At 44.1% G+C, this 19,531-nt stretch overlaps 1 protein-coding gene across 3 annotated transcripts; it reads right to left on the reverse strand.

Annotated features, from left to right (window-relative positions):
- Positions 1 to 292: 292 nt before the first annotated feature.
- LOC142380494 (uncharacterized) lies at positions 293 to 17,523 on the reverse strand. 3 transcript variants are annotated; one of them, XM_075466393.1, is made up of 9 exons: positions 17,409 to 17,523; positions 14,193 to 14,311; positions 10,858 to 11,522; positions 8,166 to 8,525; positions 6,078 to 6,171; positions 5,059 to 5,261; positions 4,003 to 4,059; positions 2,903 to 3,071; positions 293 to 1,898 (listed from the first exon to the last, which is right to left on the reverse strand). In XM_075466393.1, the coding sequence occupies exons 2-9, from the start codon at positions 14,257 to 14,259 to the stop codon at positions 751 to 753; spliced, it is 2,763 nt and encodes a 920-aa protein (XP_075322508.1). In that variant the 5' UTR covers positions 14,260 to 14,311; positions 17,409 to 17,523; the 3' UTR covers positions 293 to 750. The 3 variants fall into 3 exon arrangements, with proteins under 3 accessions (XP_075322508.1, XP_075322506.1, XP_075322507.1); XM_075466391.1 differs by having other exon boundaries at positions 8,166 to 8,528; XM_075466392.1 differs by lacking the exon at positions 17,409 to 17,523 and adding an exon at positions 17,274 to 17,351 and having other exon boundaries at positions 8,166 to 8,528.
- Between the last annotated feature and the right edge of the window lie 2,008 nt (positions 17,524 to 19,531).

Here is a 19,531-nt window from a genome sequence, read left to right on the forward strand (position 1 = left end):
CGATGTCTAAGAGTATACTTCTGATAGCTAATGCTTAAAAATGTAAAAATAACGATGTCTAAGAGTATACTTCTGACAGCTAATGCTTAAAAATGTAAAAATAACGATGTCTAAGAGTATACTTCTGATAGCTAATGCTTAAAAATGTAAAAATAACGATGTCTAAGAGTATACTTCTGACAGCTAATGCTTAAAAATGTAAAAATAACGATACTGCAATTACTCAAACTCGCATACTAACTCAAAAAGTTAGTAGGGGTAGTATGCGGTTTGGAACACAGCCTTGGTGTTAAAGCAGAGACCCGATACAGCCGAATCTGGATTAGACATGTTTATTGATCACAGACACACTGTGGCAGCAGCACGGCCTCGGCCTTTGAGCAAGGCACTGCTCTGCGGCGGAGCTTCCGAAGCTGTCGGGTTAGCTCGTAGCACCAAATCTCCAACTGGCAGCTCGGACTTAAAGGATGAGTTCAGGTTTTTTCTTCAGGACAAACACGTCCCTGAAAAACAAGTCTTTCTTCTTCTTCTCTCTTCCCACCATCATTAACCTAATTGACCCGTGTCCGGCGCCTCCAACACGAGGACACGGCTCGCAGCTCAGGACGGCGTGGAAGTCACAATGAATAAAAACAATAAATCTGATAAATACGTACAAGTCATTTCTATTTTCAGTGGAACTAATTCATAATTATTTTCATTCAGCATTTAATATGGACTGAAATGTCTTCCCGTAGATCACCCATCCCCTCACACCTTGCGTGTCTCCGCCCGTCCGTCAGGATGATGCTCCTTCTCTCCCCTGATTGGCTGCTCAGGTGTGGAAGGCCCTCTCGGGTGGTCCTCAGATGTCTCGGAGGGTCCGGCTCGCTGTCGGTGGTCCCCAGATGTCTCGGAGGGTCCGGCTCGCGGCCGGTGGTCCTCAGATGTCTCGGAGGGTCCGGCTCGCGGCCGGTGGTCCTCAGGTGTCTCGGAGGGTCCGGCTCGCGGCCGGTGGTCCCCAGATGTCTCGGAGGGTCCGGCTCGCGGCCGGTGGTCCTCAGATGTCTCGGAGGGTCCGGCTCGCGGCCGGTGGTCCTCAGGTGTCTCGGAGGGTCCGGCTCGCGGCCGGTGGTCCTCAGATGTCTCGGAGGGTCCGGCTCGCGGCCGGTGGTCCTCGGATGTCTCGGAGGGTCCGGCTCGCGGCCGGTGGTCCCCGGATGTCTCGGAGGGTCCGGCTCGCGGCCGGTGGTCCTCGGATGTCTCGGAGGGTCCGGCTCGCGGCCGGTGGTCCCCGGATGTCTCGGAGGGTCCGGCTCGCGGCCGGTGGTCCCCAGATGTCTCGGAGGGTCCGGCTCGCGGCGCCGGGCTCTGGGCCTCGTGCCGCCTCATGTGGCTGCGGTAGATCCGGGCCCCGCTCAGGTTCTTCTCGCAGACGTGGCAGAAGTACGGCCGGGCGTCCGAGTGCACGTCCACGTGGTAGGTGAGCTCCAGGGCGCGGCTGAAGCTCTTGCTGCACAGCGGGCACTGGTAGCGGACGCCCGAGTGGGTCAGCTGGTGGTTCTTCAGCACGCACAGCTGCTTGAAGGTCTTGGGGCAGACGGGGCAGCGGTACGGCCGGGCGTCCGTGTGCAGCTGCTGGTGGCGGCGCAGGGCGTTGGAGAAGGTGAAGCTCTTGCCGCAGTCGGAGCAGGCGTAGGGCTTCTCCCCGGTGTGGATCCTCTGGTGCTCCGTCAGGTGGACGTGCTGGACGAAGCTCTTCCTGCAGGTGGGACACTGGAAGGGCCGCTCGCCGGAGTGGACCCGCAGGTGCTTCTGCAGCGCCGAGGCTTTGAAGCAGTCCCTCCCGCAGACCGGACAGCCGTGTTTGCTCCTCCCGCCGCCGCCACCCGCGGGCCGGGCTGAGCGGGCGGCCGGGTCTGTGGAGACAGGGAGGTGGATCAGAAAGGGTGTGGACACCTGAACCGGATTCAGGGTCCAATGAAACCAGCGGCAGTCCTGGCTTGATTTACGCCCTAACCCCCTACTCCTCTAACCCTAACCTTTTAACCCTAACCCTAACCTAACCCTCTAACCCCCTCCCCCCAAAAAAAGACTTCCCGGGCACCAACACAACAACATATTATTTGTATTATTTTATTATATATAAGCTTAGATTATATATATTATAATCTAATCCAATCTAATTATATATAATATTATAGAAAATAAAAAAGGTACAAAAAGATACCACATGTAGCTTCCAAAATGCCATGACAATGTATATTAGAAGTTATTTAAGTTATTTAATTTAGCATATAGCTCATAACAATAAAACTAATCCACAGTCGGGACTTCTTGTTGTGTTGCAAACACAAACCAGACCAGGTTGCCTTTGGGTGAAATTAGCTGCATGACATGATGCCTCAATTCCAATTCTAGTTCAGCAAAACTAAAAATCAAACACAGTCGTGGCTAATAGCAACATGTTAGCAAGAGGCTAACAGATAGCCTATAGCCCACGTCCCTCAGGTCACTGATAGAAATCTGCCCGTTTCTTCTCTTCTTCTCTTTCTAAACTGGGCACCTGATGGCTTCTTTGGTCTTTCACCATGATGATGATCCATGATGACTCCACATTATTACCTTTGCTTTTCCCATTAACGCCGTCCATTCACCCGTCAATCAACCGGAGTCACGTGACGTAAACACATTCACGTAGACGGCTGCACAGATTTTCATTTTTTACATTTTTCACATAACCCAGTAAATTACATGAAGGTATATATGGGTCTGTCTTCATTTAAGGAATGAAATAAAGTTTATTTGGACTGGAAGCAGCTTGTGTTGTGGCCTGGGATCAGTCTATGCCCCCCTGGGCGGTCGCCCACATTACCCATAGCAGAAACCGGCCCTCCCTGAAACAAGTTGGGAGCTGACGTACCGTCGGGCGCCGGCCTCCACTGCTCCTCCTCCCCGTCCGAGTTGATCAGACCGCCGACGCCTCCCTCCTCACACTGTTCGACGGCGGTGTCCTGGCTGCCGTGGCCACCGGGCAGCGCTTTGGAGTTGGAGGCGAGGGGCTCAGCTGCAGTAGAAATGCCCTCCGAGTCCTGGAGGATCATTGGGGGAGAAGACAAAGGCTGTGTTCGAAACCGCATACTACTCCTACTACTCCTACTAACTTTCTGAGTAAGTAAGCGAGAAGTTTCCCGATGCATACTAGATTCTCCGAAATGTTGGGTATGCATCATGAGGTTACTACTCATACTCAAAATTACCCAAGATGCAACGTAACGTGACGTCGCCGATCGGCATTTCCTGTCAAAACGGCAGTTTCAAGCTAGCTACAACGAGGGTAGGTTCACTTCCTGTTTTCAAAACAAAAGCACCAATTGTATGGTAATGGCTTTCCCTATGATAAAAGGCAACGGGTATTTTATTTTGTAAAAATAACCGGAAGTGCGTTAGCTCACTGCGGCTAGCTTTAGTAGCGCCGAATTCGTGGGAACAAAATTGTAAACAGCCGGTATTTTGTCAGGTTTTCAACACGTTGGGGATCTAAACGACTACTTTCTCACCTGAAAATGTTTCAAATGTTGCTAAAGTTTACAGAGTTTAGAGCTTAAGAGAAATCAGCTTCAGGCCGGCTGATTTCGGCTCGGGCAGGAGCGAAATGCATTGTGGGTAAACGCTCTGCATACTGTCTGATCGATGAGTATGTAGTATGGAAGTATGGAAGTATGTAGTATGTAGTATGTAGTATGCAGTATGCGGTTTCGAACACAGCCAAAAGCACGTTTAAAGGACGCATTAAAGGCAGGAAGCCATCGACCCGGGACTCTGAGCCCACGGGCTTCCCCTCAGAATCAGATGCTACCCTGCTAGCGTTAGCACCAGCTGCTCGTCATAGCCCCGCCCCCACCAGCTGCTCGTCATAGCCCCGCCTCTTCATGCTCGAAGCTCCAGTTTTGAAAACAGACAGTGAAAACAGACAGATCTGGTTCTAACTGGCCACCGCTTGAAAAGGAGGAATCCACCAACCTGCGTGTCCCCGTCTTCCTTCTCCCCCTCGTCGGTCCTCACGTGGAGCCAGAAAGCCTGAAACACAACAAACTGCGTTCTTTCTATCGATCTCAGCTGGGACTTTAGCCATCGAGCCTTTCCTTTGTTTTCTTATGCATTTTAAAACGAGTTCAGAGACACGAGCACGAGCGCTCTGAACTGCTTCAGGTCTGAGGAGGCCGGTCGGACACGAGGTGAAACGGCTCCAACATCGAGCTCTCAGTTTGGTTTCTAGGAGACGATGATGTCACATATCTAAACCTTACGGGCCTCCTGAGCGTAGGGATGTAAAAATAACGATGTCTAATAGTATACTTCTGATAGCTAATGCTTAAAAATGTAAAAATAACGATGTCTCATGGGCGGTTTATGGTCTGAAACCAGGTCGTCTGCGTGTGTGTCGCAGTTAACGCAGACATGCCCCCCCCCTTACGCAGACACTCTGGTGCACCTCCCCTAAATTGTAACTCACCGCAGACAGTGCCGCAGATATCGTCGCAGGGAGGAGAGAAAGGAGGCCTCTGATTGGTCAACTCTACATCCGCTCTACACTATGCGTATTTACGGTTTGCTAACCAGCTAATGGTGACGCTAACCGTGCTAACCGTGCTAACCGTGACGATTCTTTCGCCTCTCTGCCAGCTCCAGTAGTAGCAATATTTCTTCTTTTTCTAGATCGATCAGCTGCATCTCAATCAAAGTGCGCATTCGTCCAGTCGCCATTGTTGTTGAATGACCTCCGTAACCGTAAGAGAAACACGCCACCCACCACACCCACAATCCTAGCTTGTTCGTGATTGTCCCTCTTGCGTTGTGGCGTGGAATTAACATAGCGCAGGCCGCGCTTCAAAATTGGGCATAAATCATAAATAACTGCGTCATGTCTGCGACACACTGCTGCGAGAGTATACACGGCCCTTAAGAGTATACTTCTGATAGCTAATGCTTAAAAATGTAAAAATAACTGGCCACATATGATGAGGTTTAGATATGATGTCACATATCTAAACCTTACTCCTGAGCATCGGGCGTCACCTTGTCAGCAGGGTCGGCGATCAGCCCGTCCCTGATGTGGATCCTCATGTGTTTGCGGAGCAGGCAGGGCTTCAGGAAGCTCTTTGGGCAGATGCTGCAGGCGTGAGGGCGGCGGGCGGCGTGCGTCCTCTCGTGCACCCTCAGGCTGCCGGCGCTGGGGAAGGCCTTCGTGCACACGGGGCAGCGGAGCCGATCCTCAGAGTCTGTGGACATGCAGACGCCACGTTAACACTTCCTGTCCCCTCAAACAGCAAAACACACGTTCAGGCAGAGCCTTCAGTTATCAGGTCCCTCTCTGTGGAACCAGCTGCCAGTTTGGGAGGCAGAGCCTTCAGTTATCAGGCCCCTCTCTGTGGAACCAGCTGCCAGTTTGGGAGGCAGAGCCTTCAGTTATCAGGCCCCTCTCTGTGGAACCAGCTGCCAGTTTGGGAGGCAGAGCCTTCAGTTATCAGGCCCCTCTCTGTGGAACCAGCTTTCCTTTCTGAGAGCTTATAGCTACATGCTGATGTTACCCGATTGAAGACTTTACTCCACGTCGACAGTATTTTCTACTTCTCTTCTTCTAGAGTCAGAAGTGTTGGCTAATTATCGACCTATATCCAATCTCCCTTTTATGTCTAAAGTTTATCTTTGTGATCATTTCCAGAGAAATAATCTGTTTGAAGAGTTTCAGTCAGGATTCAGAGTGCATCAATTCTTTATTATCAGACTGCTGTAATTCTTTATTATCAGGCTGCTGTAATTCTTTATTATCAGACTGCTGTGATTCTTTATTATCAGGCTGCTGTAATTCTTTATTATCAGACTGCTGTGATTCTTTATTATCAGACTGCTGTGATTCTTTATTATCAGACTGCTGTAATTCTTTATTATCAGACTGCTGTAATTCTTTATTATCAGACTGCTGTTATTCTTTATTATCAGACTGCTGTTATTCTTTATTATCGGCCTGCCCGCAGATTCTCTGAAGGTTCATCCGACTGAATGTGTGCGACAGAAAAAGATCCAGCGTTTCTCACCGGTCGGTGGATGCACGGCTTCCTCTTCATCCCCGTCGCTTCTGTTCTCCACCTTCAGACGGTCGCTGCTTCCAGCGAGCAGCTCGTCTGGTTTCTGCAACAAACACCAACAGGTGACATCCAGCAGTTCTTCAGTTCCTACAAACCGGTTCAACCCGTTTGCTGGATTTAACTCAGCAAACAGATTCCCAGCTGCAGAAGTCCTGCAGGGATTCAGATCTTCCGCCTTAAACGGGTGATTTAACCCCGACGTTGAAGACGAGGAAAAGATGTCGGCCTGATTCAGACGGGGGAATTACTGTTCCTCAGCAGGCAAACAACGGAGGAAACGGCTGAAGCTGGGTTAAAAACTGCCCCCCCCCCCTATTCCGGGTATGTGGTTGTAAACATGCATCTAATAAACCACAAAATGAATGAATAAAACCATTTTTACCCCATTTCTTTTCCTGGAAAGGAAAGGAGAGGGAAAGAAAGGAAAGGAAAGGAAAGAAAGGGAAAGAAAGGAAAGGAAAGACAAGGAAAGGAAACAAAAGGAAAGAAAGGAAAGGAAAGGAAAGGGAACGCTACCTTCATCAACACCAAAACGAGGCTGGAACTCTGCTCACAGGACGCAGCAGGGGGTAAGAAGATGTTCAGAAATGATGTTGCTGATATAGGATGTTACACAGCTTCATGTCAGAAGAGGAAAACTGTCCCTTTAAAGAGGAGAACTGTCCCTTTAATGAGGTGAACTGTCCCTTTAAAGAGGCGAACTGTCCCTTTAAAGAGGAGAACTGTCCCTTTAAAGAGGAGAACTGTCCCTTTAAAGAGGCGAACTGTCCCTTTAAAGAGGCGAACTGTCCCTTTAAAGAGGCGAACTGTCCCTTTAAAGAGGAGAACTGTCCCTTTAAAGAGGCGAACTGTCCCTTTAAAGAGGCGAACTGTCCCTTTAAAGGGGAGAACTGTCCCTTTAAAGAGGAGAACTGTCCCTTTAAAGAGGAGAACTGTCCCTTTAAAGAGGCAAACTGTCCCTTTAAAGAGGAGAACTGTCCCTTTAAAGAGGAGAACTGTCCCTTTAATGAGGAGAACTGTCCCTTTAAAGAGGAGAACTGTCCCTTTAAAGAGGAGAACTGTCCCTTTAAAGAGGCGAACTGTCCCTTTAATGAGGAGAACTGTCCCTTTAAAGAGGCGAACTGTCCCTTTAAAGAGGAGAACTGTCCCTTTAAAGAGGAGAACTGTCCCTTTAAAGAGGAGAACTGTCCCTTTAATGAGGTGAACTGTCCCTTTAAAGAGGAGAACTGTCCCTTTAAAGAGGAGAACTGTCCCTTTAAAGAGGCGAACTGTCCCTTTAAAGAGGAGAACTGTCCCTTTAAAGAGGCGAACTGTCCCTTTAATGAGGTGAACTGTCCCTTTAAAGAGGCGAACTGTCCCTTTAATGAGGAGAACTGTCCCTTTAAAGAGGAGAACTGTCCCTTTAAAGAGGCGAACTGTCCCTTTAATGAGGAGAACTGTCCCTTTAAAGAGGCGAACTGTCCCTTTAATGAGGAGAACTGTCCCTTAAAAGAGGCAAACTGTCCCTTTAAAGAGGCGAACTGTCCCTTTAATGAGGAGAACTGTCCCTTTAAAGAGGCGAACTGTCCCTTTAAAGAGGCGAGCTGTCCCTTTAAAGAGGCGAACTGTCCCTTTAAAGCGGCGAACTGTCCCTTTAAAGGGGAGAACTGTCCCTTTAAAGAGGCGAACTGTCCCTTTAAAGAGGCGAACTGTCCCTTTAAAGAGGAGAACTGTCCCTTTAAAGAGGAGAACTGTCCCTTTAAAGAGGCGAACTGTCCCTTTAAAGAGGCGAACTGTCCCTTTAAAGAGGAGAACTGTCCCTTTAAAGAGGCGAACTGTCCCTTTAATGAGGCGAACTGTCCCTTTAAAGAGGAGAACTATCCCTTTAAAGAGGCGAACTGTCCCTTTAATGAGGCGAACTGTCCCTTTAATTAGCATCATCTCTGTAAGTTCAAAATCAAGCCGAGTCTCTTTGTGGTGAAGTTAACGAGTCTCGTTAAGTAAGCAGCTCCGGATAATTTCCTGAGAACAGAAGCTGTGACATGAACATGTGCTCACCTGTCCATCCGGCCCCGGCAGCAGCGACCCGGCGCCCGCGGCGGCGGCGTCCGTTGCCGTGGCGTCCGTTGCCGCGGCATCCGTTGCCGTGGCGCCGCGCTGCTTCTTGCTGTGGATCTCCTGATGCTTCCTCAGAACTCTCTGGGCAGAGAATCGCTTCTTGCAGACGTCGCACTGGAACGGCTTCTCTCCGGTGTGCGTCCTCACGTGGTCGGTCAGCCGGGACGCCCTGGAGAAGCCCCGCCCACAGACGTCGCAGGCGAACTGCAGCGCGGCGTGGAGCAGCCGCCGGTGCTCCTCCAGCTGCCCGGCGGAGGGGAAGTCTCTCTGGCAGAGGAAGCAGTGAAGAGGAGCCCGATCCTGCTGGACAGCAACGTCAAACTGAACTCAAGCAGCTTCACAAACTCAGCAGGTGTCCCTTAAAGGGACAGTTCTCCTTTTTAAAGGGACAGTTCTCCTTTTTAAAGGGACAGTTCGCCTCTTTAAAGGGACAGTTCGCCTCTTTAAAGGGACAGTTCTCCTCTTTAAAGGGACAGTTCTCCTCTTTAAAGGGACAGTTCGCCTCTTTAAAGGGACAGTTCTCCTCTTTAAAGGGACAGTTCTCCTCTTTAAAGGGACAGTTCGTCTCTTTAAAGGGACAGTTCGCCGCTTTAAAGGGACAGTTCGCCTCTTTAAAGGGACAGTTCGCCTCTATAAAGGGACAGTTCGCCTCTTTAAAGGGACAGTTCACCTCTATAAAGGGACAGTTCTCCTCTTTAAAGGGACAGTTCTCCTCTTTAAAGGGACAGTTCGCCTCTTTAAAGGGACAGTTCTCCTCTATAAAGGGACAGTTCTCCTCTTTAAAGGGACAGTTCTCCTCTTTAAAGGGACAGTTCTCCTCTTTAAAGGGACAGTTCGCCTCTTTAAAGGGACAGTTCTCCTCTTTAAAGGGACAGTTCTCCTCTTTAAAGGGACAGTTCTCCTCTTTAAAGGGACAGTTCTCCTCTTTAAAGGGACAGTTCTCCTCTTTAAAGGGACAGTTCTCCTCTTTAAAGGGACAGTTCGCCTCTTTAAAGGGACAGTTCTCCTCTTTAAAGGGACAGTTCTCCTCTTTAAAGGGACAGTTCTCCTCTTTAAAGGGACAGTTCTCCTCTTTAAAGGGACAGTTCGCCTCATTAAAGGGACAGTTCGCCTCTTCTGACATGAAGCTGTGTAACATCCCATATCAGCAACATCATTTCTGAACATCTTCTTACCCCCTGCTGCGTCCTGTGAGCAGAGTTCCAGCCTCGTTTTGGTGTTGATGAAGGTAGTCCGGCTAGTTGGCTGGGGTTTAAAAAATAAAGCGTTTTGCTTCTCAGAACAATATGCGTTCAACAGAGTAATACATTTGCATCACAAAATGGTTCTCCAGGAAAAAGTCAGACCTCACAATCTCTTGGCCCTATTTTCTCTCCCTTCGTATCACTGCCTGCTGCCGCCTGCCGACAGCCGCACCTGTTACGCTGTTTGCTGCTCGGAAGCAGGGGACTGCTCGCTCTGTACAGCAGGTAAACAGAAGGAAAGGAAAGGAAAGAAAGGAAAGGAAACAAAAGGAAAGGTCTGACTTTTTCCTGGAGAACCATTTTGTGATGCAAATGTATTACTCTGTTGAACGCATATTGTTCTGAGAAGCAAAACGCTTTATTTTTTAAACCCCAGCCAACTAGCCGGACTACCTTCATCAACACCAAAACGAGGCTGGAACTCTGCTCACAGGACGCAGCAGGGGGTAAGAAGATGTTCAGAAATGATGTTGCTGATATGGGATGTTACACAGCTTCATGTCAGAAGAGGCGAACTGTCCCTTTAAAGCGGAGAACTGTCCCTTTAAAGAGGCGAACTGTCCCTTTAAAGAGGCGAACTGTCCCTTTAAAGAGGAGAACTGTCCCTTTAAAGAGGAGAACTGTCCCTTTAAAGAGGAGAACTGTCCCTTTAATGAGGCGAACTGTCCCTTTAAAGAGGAGAACTGTCCCTTTAATGCTGCGTGTACACCAAGGGCGACCTACGCTACCTGGTAGAATTTGCTTTGTTCGCTCGTGACGTCACATTTAGAATGTTCAATTCTTAAAGGCCCCGCGGCTGTGCAGCACCCCCGCGAAAAAAAACATGAGGAAAGAGAGAGCAGGGACACGAATAAACGTGTTGTTATTTACAATTTGTTATACAAGATATACATCATGTTACAAATTATGTAAAACTACATTAGGTACACCTGAGAAGAGCAGGAACAGCAGAGGCAGCTGTGAAATTAAACTAAATTCGAAACTAAATTCGAAACAAAATCCGAAATAAATCCGAAATAAAACTTAATTGCAGTGAGAAAGGTATGCGTGGGGTTACTACACTGTTGTATTGAAGCACTCGACACGGCAATTGCAACAGTCTCAGGATTAAACGACTATTGTTTGGATAGGAACCAAAGTTTACACGTCTGTTTCCGCGAACCCCGCGGATTGTCGGACCCCTACAATCTGTGGATTGTCATTGGTTTTCGCCAAACCGCGTCATAGCTCATTACCATAAAGTTAGCTTGAGTTTAATCGCTGGAATCCGCTCTGGTCGCCCAGTTCGCTCACCCTCCATAGAGAAATAATGATTTCCGGCGCTCAGGTAGCGTAGGTCGCTCTTGGTGTACACGCAGCATAAAGCTTTGTCAGCGGCTGCGCCTCACCTCGCCGGCGGCCCCGCCCCCCTCCGCCGCCCGCCTCTGGTCGGCGTGCCTCTGCAGGTGCTTCCTCAGCAGCCCCGGCCGGTTGAAGCTCTTCCCGCACAGCGAGCAGGGGTGCAGCTTCTGTCCCGTGTGCAGTCGCACGTGGTCCCTGAAGGACGAGGCGGAGGCGAACGCCTTCCCGCACACCGGGCAGGAGCGCCGCTTCTGCTCGGCGTGCGTCCTCTGGTGATCCACGAGGCCGTTCCTGGAGGCGAAGCGCTTGGGGCACAGCGGGCAGCAGAAGGGCTTCTCTCCGGTGTGCGTGCGCTCGTGCTGGACCAGGTGGCGCCGCTGCACGAAGCCCCGCCCACAGGCGGCGCAGCGGTGCGGCTTCTCCGCGGCGTGCTGCAGGCGGTGCCTCCGCAGGCAGCCCGGCTGGGCGTAGCTCGCCCCGCAGTCCGGACAGGAGTAGGGTTTCTCTCCGGTGTGGACGCGCTGGTGGATGAACACGTTGATCTTCTTGGTGAAGCGCTTGCCGCACACGGGGCAGCTGTGCGGCTTGTGGCCGGAGTGGGACGCCACGTGGTCCGCCAGCCGGGACGGGCGGGAAAACTCCCGGGCGCAGACGGGACATCTGTGGCGGCGCTTCGACTGACGGGCGCCCGGAGGTTGGGCCGCCGCGGCGCCTGCAGGAAGACACGCCCACATGAAACTGTAAACCTAAACTTACCCCGATAAGCTCAAGGTCAGACTATGATGGTCCAACCTTGTGTACGGTTGGTGACCTTTCCTCTTCCTGTGGAGTCCCTCAAGGATCCATTCTTGGCCCTATCCTCTTCTCATTGTACAAGCTACCAGTTGGGTCAGTTATAGCCAGGCACAACCTTTCTGTAGGAGCATGGGTCCTATTTTGGGTTTATTGATATTTGGATAGCTATTTGAGTTTAAATGTTGAAATATGATTTACGTTACTTGTAATAAAAAAGGAGCTATTTACAGCAGTTATAGACAGATAATTAATTTAATAAGTTAACAGTTTAATTCAGGTCATTTATGTGTGCATTATTTAAAAAGGTTAAAAATTGCGTACATTGCCTTTAATTTGTTGTTAATCTCATGAGAGTGTGGTTACCGGAGTCATTATGGTCAGGCTGCTTAGAGTGGAGCCACACAGTTTTTTTAACTTTCTCTCTCTCCGTCACTTTCTTTGTTTTTTCTTTCACCTTTTTTTATTTTCTCATATTGGATCATTGCTGTACCATTCCTTACGTTTTCTGGAAGTAAATTGAGGAACAAAAGAGGACCTTGCGGAGTTTTTATTTTGTCGTGGACGTGGATGACGAGAGAGAAGAGCGTCAAGCTAATGGCTTCATTAAGGAATCAACACTTTCTCTCCACTGTTATGCAGACGATCAACACATTTATCTACCATTGAAGCCAAATAGTAACAATGTTCTTTGTTTAAGGCGAGACACGGCAGGCAAAAACAGTGATTTTTCATGCAGGGGTCAATTTTGAGACTTTGGGCCAGTCTGCTCCTTCAACATGTGTTCTTTCAACCTGCTATAAAGAAAACGTTGAAAACATTAATTAAAATGTTTATTTTATTACATTTTGTAATTGTACATTGCGTTTCGCCCGAATTTACCAAGAAGTTAGCGTTCCAACGCGCCATGCCGAGCTTCGTCTGTTTACTGAAGTCTGTCATGACCGGTGTCGTTGGAAAGCTCCGAGTCTCCTGCACAATGATATGTCACCCAAATAACGGCACTTCCTTTCTTTCAGTAACCAATCGTGAATGTCTACAGGCGGATTTATAGCTAATGACGAAATCTCATTGGCTGCTGCTCGTTTCTGCTAACGTGATTCGCTCAGACGCATCACGTGGTGGACTCTGACGCTCCGAAAATGCCCCAAAATAACACAAAGAAAAAGATCTTTTATTGTATTGGGCTTGTATTCTTTATTAATAATATTATTTTATTCAATATTAGTATTACTAAGGGCCTGAGCATTTATTCTGTTTTTGAGCAATTGTTTCCAATACAAATGTATTGAATTCCCCTATTTAAATCTTTAAATGCTATTTTCTCAAAATCAGTTTTTCGTATTTTTCCAGTATCAATATCTCAGCCTATGGAGCACCTACTAAAACCAAACTTTCCAGTTATACACTTAGCAGTATTCTGAAGATATTTACAGAAGGATTTGTTGATAAATCATTCCTGGCCTGATTTATGTGACATTATAATAAAAAAATATGGCGAAAATCGATGTTTTTTCGGCTATGGGCAGTATATTTTGATTTCCTAGGAAATGAAAGCAGATATCCTGAAATCCTTCGGTAATTTTCTTTTCATTTTGTGTGTAAACAAAATGAAAAAAGAATTTTGCACCTGGCTTTATCATATGTTCAGATCTATCCTCTGGAAATATATGCAAATTTGCGCATATTTAATGAGATAATGCCGAATTTGCATAATTAAACAGACAAATTTCTAAAACTTGTAATACATTTTTTTTTCATACTTGTTTAAGTAATCAACTGAGGAAGTTTCATGGTGATATCTATTATTTTAAAAATATTACCCTATTCACCTGTAGTGACTCGCCTTAATTGTGTTGCTGATATTAAGCAGCGGTCGGCACAAACTTTTCTCCATTTAAATGATGATAAAACTGAATTCATTGTGTTTGGGGACACTGTGACGGCTGGCTTTGGCACATCGTCTTCAAAGCTTAGTTCAACCGTCAGAAATCTGGGAGTGACCTTTGACCTTCGACCTGAGGTTGGACAAACAAATTAAAAAGTCGTCAGGACTAGTTTTGACCAAAGTTAAAATGTTTTTAAGTCGTCATGACCTTGAGAAATAAGTTCAAGGTCAGACTTTGATGGTCCAACCTTGTGTACGGTTGGTGACCTTTCCTCTTCCAGTGCTCCTCTCTCCTGTGGAGTCCCTCAAGGATCTATTCTTGGCCCTATCCTCTTCTCATGCTGCCACTTGGGTCAGTTATAGCCAGGCACAACCTTTCTGTCCACTGTTATGCAGACGATCTACACATTTATCTACCATTGAAGCCAAATAGTAACAATGTTCTTTGTTAAATCGTGTTGCTGATATTAAGCAGCGGTCGGCCCAAAATGTTCTTCATTTAAATGATGACAGAAGTGCACACCAGCAGACGTGTGCACATCACTCCTGTTCTTAACTCCCTCCATTTACAAGCCCTGATATTTAACAGGCTAAATCAACTGTTCATGTTTTCTTAACTGAAACATTTATCTGCACACGTGCTCTTTTTGGAGGCTTTGTGAGCGCGCCGCTGTTAGAGTAAAGATGGCGTGACCCCCTGACCTCCAACAGGAAGCTGCTCACAGTCCTCTCCTCTTCCTTCTTCTTCTTCCACCTTGACTCCATTCATCTCCTCCTCTTCCTCCTGAAGGTGGACGAGCCTCCTCTAGACCTCTGGAGCACTGAAACAGAAAAAAAAGAGGCTTTTTAGATCAGAAACAACCGATTAATCAATAACCAAACCATGAAAACCGTGTTTAAACGCACTGAAACAGAAAATAAGAGGCTTTTTAGATCAGAAACAACCGATTAATCAATAACCAAACCATGAAAACCGCGTTATATCACACTGAAACAGAAAAAAAGAGGCTTTTTTGATCAGAAACAACCGATTAATCAATAACCAAACCATGAAAACCGTGTTTAAACGCACTGAAACAGAAAATAAGAGGCTTTTTAGATCAGAAACAACCGATTAATCAATAACCAAACCATGAAAACCGCATTTAATCACACTGAAACAGGAAAAAAAAAGAGGCTTTTTTGATCAGAAACAACCGATTAATCAATAACCAAACCATGAAAACCACGTTTAATCACACTGAAACAGAAAAAAAGAGGCTTTTTAGATCAGAAACAACCGATTAATCAATAACCAAACCATGAAAACCGTGTTTAATCACACTAAACAGAAAAAAAGAGGCTTTTTAGATCAGAAACAACCGATTAATCAATAACCAAACCATAAAAACCGCGTTATATCACACTGAAACAGAAAAAAAGAGGCTTTTTTAGATCAGAAACAACCGATTAATCAATAACCAAACCATGAAAACCGTGTTTAATCACACTGAAACAGAAAAAAGGAGGCTTTTTTAGATCAGAAACAACCGATTAATCAATAACCAAACCATGAAAACCGTGTTTAATCAGACTGAAACAGAAAATAAGAGGCTTTTTAGATCAGAAACAACCGATTAATCAATAACCAAACCATAAAAACCGCGTTATATCACACTGAAACAGAAAAAAAGAGGCTTTTTTAGATCAGAAACAACCGATTAATCAATAACCAAACCATGAAAACCGTGTTTAATCACACTGAAACAGAAAAAAGGAGGCTTTTTTAGATCAGAAACAACCGATTAATCAATAACCAAACCATGAAAACCGTGTTTAATCAGACTGAAACAGAAAAAAAGAGGCTTTTTAGATCAGAAACAACCGATTAATCAATAACCAAACCATGAAAACCGTGTTTAATCACACTGAAATAGAAAAAAAGAGGCTTTTTTAGATCAGAAACAACCGATTAATCAATAACCAAACCATGAAAACCGCGTTTAATCACACTGAAACAGAAAAAAAGAGGCTTTTTAGATCAGAAACAACCGATTAATCAATAACCAAACCATGAAAACCAAGTTTAATCACACTGAAACAGAAAAAAAGAGGCTTTTTAGATCAGAAACAACCGATTAATCAATAATCAAACCATGAAAACCGTGTTTAAACACACTGAAACAGAAAATAAGAGGCTTTTTAGATCAGAAACAACCGATTAATCAATAACCAAACCATGAAAACCACGTTTAATCACACTGAAACAGAAAAAAAGAGGCTTTTTAGATCAGAAACAACCGATTAATCAATAACCAAACCATGAAAACCGTGTTTAATCACACTAAACAGAAAAAAAGAGGCTTTTTAGATCAGAAACAACCGATTAATCAATAACCAAACCATAAAAACCGCGTTATATCACACTGAAACAGAAAAAAAGAGGCTTTTTTAGATCAGAAACAACCGATTAATCAATAACCAAACCATGAAAACCGTGTTTAATCACACTGAAACAGAAAAAAGGAGGCTTTTTTAGATCAGAAACAACCGATTAATCAATAACCAAACCATGAAAACCGTGTTTAATCAGACTGAAACAGAAAAAAAGAGGCTTTTTAGATCAGAAACAACCGATTAATCAATAACCAAACCATGAAAACCGTGTTTAAACACACTGAAACAGAAAATAAGAGGCTTTTTAGATCAGAAACAACCGATTAATCAATAACCAAACCATAAAAACCGCGTTATATCACACTGAAACAGAAAAAAAGAGGCTTTTTTAGATCAGAAACAACCGATTAATCAATAACCAAACCATGAAAACCGTGTTTAATCACACTGAAACAGAAAAAAGGAGGCTTTTTTAGATCAGAAACAACCGATTAATCAATAACCAAACCATGAAAACCGTGTTTAATCAGACTGAAACAGAAAAAAAGAGGCTTTTTAGATCAGAAACAACCGATTAATCAATAACCAAACCATGAAAACCGTGTTTAATCACACTGAAATAGAAAAAAAAGAGGCTTTTTTAGATCAGAAACAACCGATTAATCAATAACCAAACCATGAAAACCGCGTTATATCACACTGAAACAGAAAAAAAGAGGCTTTTTAGATCAGAAACAACTGATTAATCAATAATTAAACCATGAAAACCACATTTAATCAGACTGAAACAGAAAAAAAGAGGCTTTTTAGATCAGAAACAACCGATTAATCAATAACCAAACCATGAAAACCACGTTTAATCACACTGAAACAGAAAAAAAGAGGCTTTTTAGATCAGAAACAACCGATTAATCAATAATCAAACCATGAAAACCGTGTTTAAACACACTGAAACAGAAAATAAGAGGCTTTTTAGATCAGAAACAACCGATTAATCAATAACCAAACCATGAAAACCACGTTTAATCACACTGAAACAGAAAAAAAGAGGCTTTTTAGATCAGAAACAACCGATCAATCAATAACCAAACCATGAAAACCGCGTTATATCACACTGAAACAGAAAATAAGAGGCTTTTTAGATCAGAAACAACCGATTAATCAATAACCAAACCATGAAAACCGCGTTTAATCACACTGAAACAGAAAAAAAGAGGCTTTTTAGATCAGAAACAACCGATCAATCAATAACCAAACCATGAAAACCTCTGCGGCTCCTGGAAGGTTGGATGACTTCAGCTTCTGATTAAAACTAATGATTAACTCAGTAACTCAGCAGCTCTATCAGATCATTACTTATCGATCCAACCTTTTTATAAACGCAGAATGAATCATTACGCCGTTTACCATCGATTCGACCAATCAGAGAGAAGAGAGGCGCAGGTAAACCTTTGATATTAGCAGCTAAATAACTGCCGACAGTTGGCTTGTTGAGACTAAAATTAAAGCGACTCGCGAATATTTAACGTTAACGTTCATTACCGCAGAGGTGGAACAAACCAACTGGCCTCTGAGGGGGGAACCGACGCCTCTGAAGGCGTGAAAAGCTCCACAGCTGCTTGACTTTGGCTGAACCTGCCGTTAGCCGATGCTAACAGAAGCTTTTCGGGGCTGTGATGCTAACTAGCGCTGACCGAGGCGGAAGATGCTTTCTGATTGGTGGAGAGGGAAAAGGGCCATTTTCTGATTGGTGGAGAGAGAAAAGGGCAATTTTACCGTTTTTTATGGGATCAAATGTAAATGTATTTTATTTATACAGCCCTTTACAAACAATCATTACGGTGTACCAAAGTGCTTTACAGTAGGGAATAAATAAAGAGAAGAAGAAGTAACAAAAACAAAAACAAAAAAAACTCTTCATACTATAGATTTGTATATAGCTAATGTTTATTCACTATTTTTATTTTATTTTCTATTTATTTTATTCTATTCTATTCACTTGTTTTTACTTTAATTGTTTACATATATTTTACTGTACGCTGCTGCAACACAACAATTTCCCAAATTGGGATGAATAAAGTACTTATCTATCCATCTATCTATCTAAAAACAAATAAAAACAATAAAAGAACAGTGAAAGCAATAAAATAATAAAGATTTAAAATTATTATATCATTTAAAATAATAAATAATCAAATGATATATCCTTGTTACAAAAATGTCTGAAACATATAAATAATCCCCATGTAGATAAATAATACACTCATAGCAAATCTTAGCCTGTCCTAACCCCTTGTACCTGTTTAGAATGGACTTACCTTTTATTTTCTCCTTGTGTAGTGACTATTTGTCTATTAAAATAATAGAAAAAAAAACTTTTGACTTAAAGGTGACCAAACTAAAATCAAACATAACTCAAATAGTGACTTGACGCACTGTGGGTTTCTGGTTTACGCAGTACAAAACGCTCCAAAACGTCAAAAATGTAGTTCATCATGGATTTATTCCAAGTTTGCAGGCAGAACCAAACATGGCAACTTCACAGGATCCTTCCTGCCCCTCCTGCTCTGATTCTCCTGCTCTTTCTGCCTGCTTGCCTCACCTGTTCACCCACTGATTGACTGACGACTGAGAACTGGTAAAAAAACCATGTGATCACGCAAGTGCGTCCCTAAAACCCAAGTATTTATGTGTGAAACACCCATTTCCCAAACAAAAAATTAAATGAATTACAAACCAATTTATCCTAAACAACTAAAATTAAACAAAAATACTAATAATCAACCAAAAACTAAGTAAATAATATAAAATAAATCTAAATTCTAAGACTTAACTAAAAATAGTGAAACAGCTCCTACACCTTGTTTTTTATTATTTATTATCCTTTTATTATCTTGTGCATCTAACATCTTTCAATGTTTATTTTTCTATAAGATAGCCCACACTGCAATCATTTATTTTATTTCAATTTTTACTATATGAGGTGTGAATATGTGAAGTTAAAAAAACAAAAACTCTTTACTTTTGAGTATGTTATTGTTCTGTCAATGTGACATGTTTAAATACATTTTTTTTAAATTTAATTAAAAAAAGACCCCTTAAAACGACTTCCGTATCGAAATAATAACACCAATCTATCAGATTTTTGCGCAGATAATAGAAATTCTTTAAACCTTCATTCCTTTTGTGAAGTTTTTTGGTACACAGACCACTTTAAATCAGGTCCAGATAAAAAAAACTACTGGATTTAGTCTGGTTAAATCCAGGCTAAATTACCCCAGAGTGTTGGGATGCAGCCGTTTATCCCACAGACAGTACAAAGAAAAAAAGAAACACACATTCTGTGATTTATGTTTATTCCATTTGTAAAAAAAAAAAAAGAGCATTTCACTGGGCTTTGTTTTGTTTTTTTACTTATAAACCAGTTCAGACCAGGTCCAGATCTAAATCCAAATCTGTCCCACAGACAGAAAAGACTCTTTAAGCTTCCATTTGTGATCAGAGAAACTTTTATTTTGCACACAGAATCAGAAGCTGCTTTAAAGAATGAATTAAATCAGCACGAAACCAAATCTCAAAGCGCTTAATGATTCAAGCATCCGCTCAGAGAACTGAAGAAACATTCCAGACTCTCTTCAGCTTCTGATGCGTTTTTTATTGTGGAA

This window comes from Odontesthes bonariensis, chromosome 5 (genome assembly GCF_027942865.1).
Source record: "Odontesthes bonariensis isolate fOdoBon6 chromosome 5, fOdoBon6.hap1, whole genome shotgun sequence".
In the NCBI taxonomy this organism is placed as follows: Eukaryota; Metazoa; Chordata; class Actinopteri; order Atheriniformes; family Atherinopsidae; genus Odontesthes; species Odontesthes bonariensis.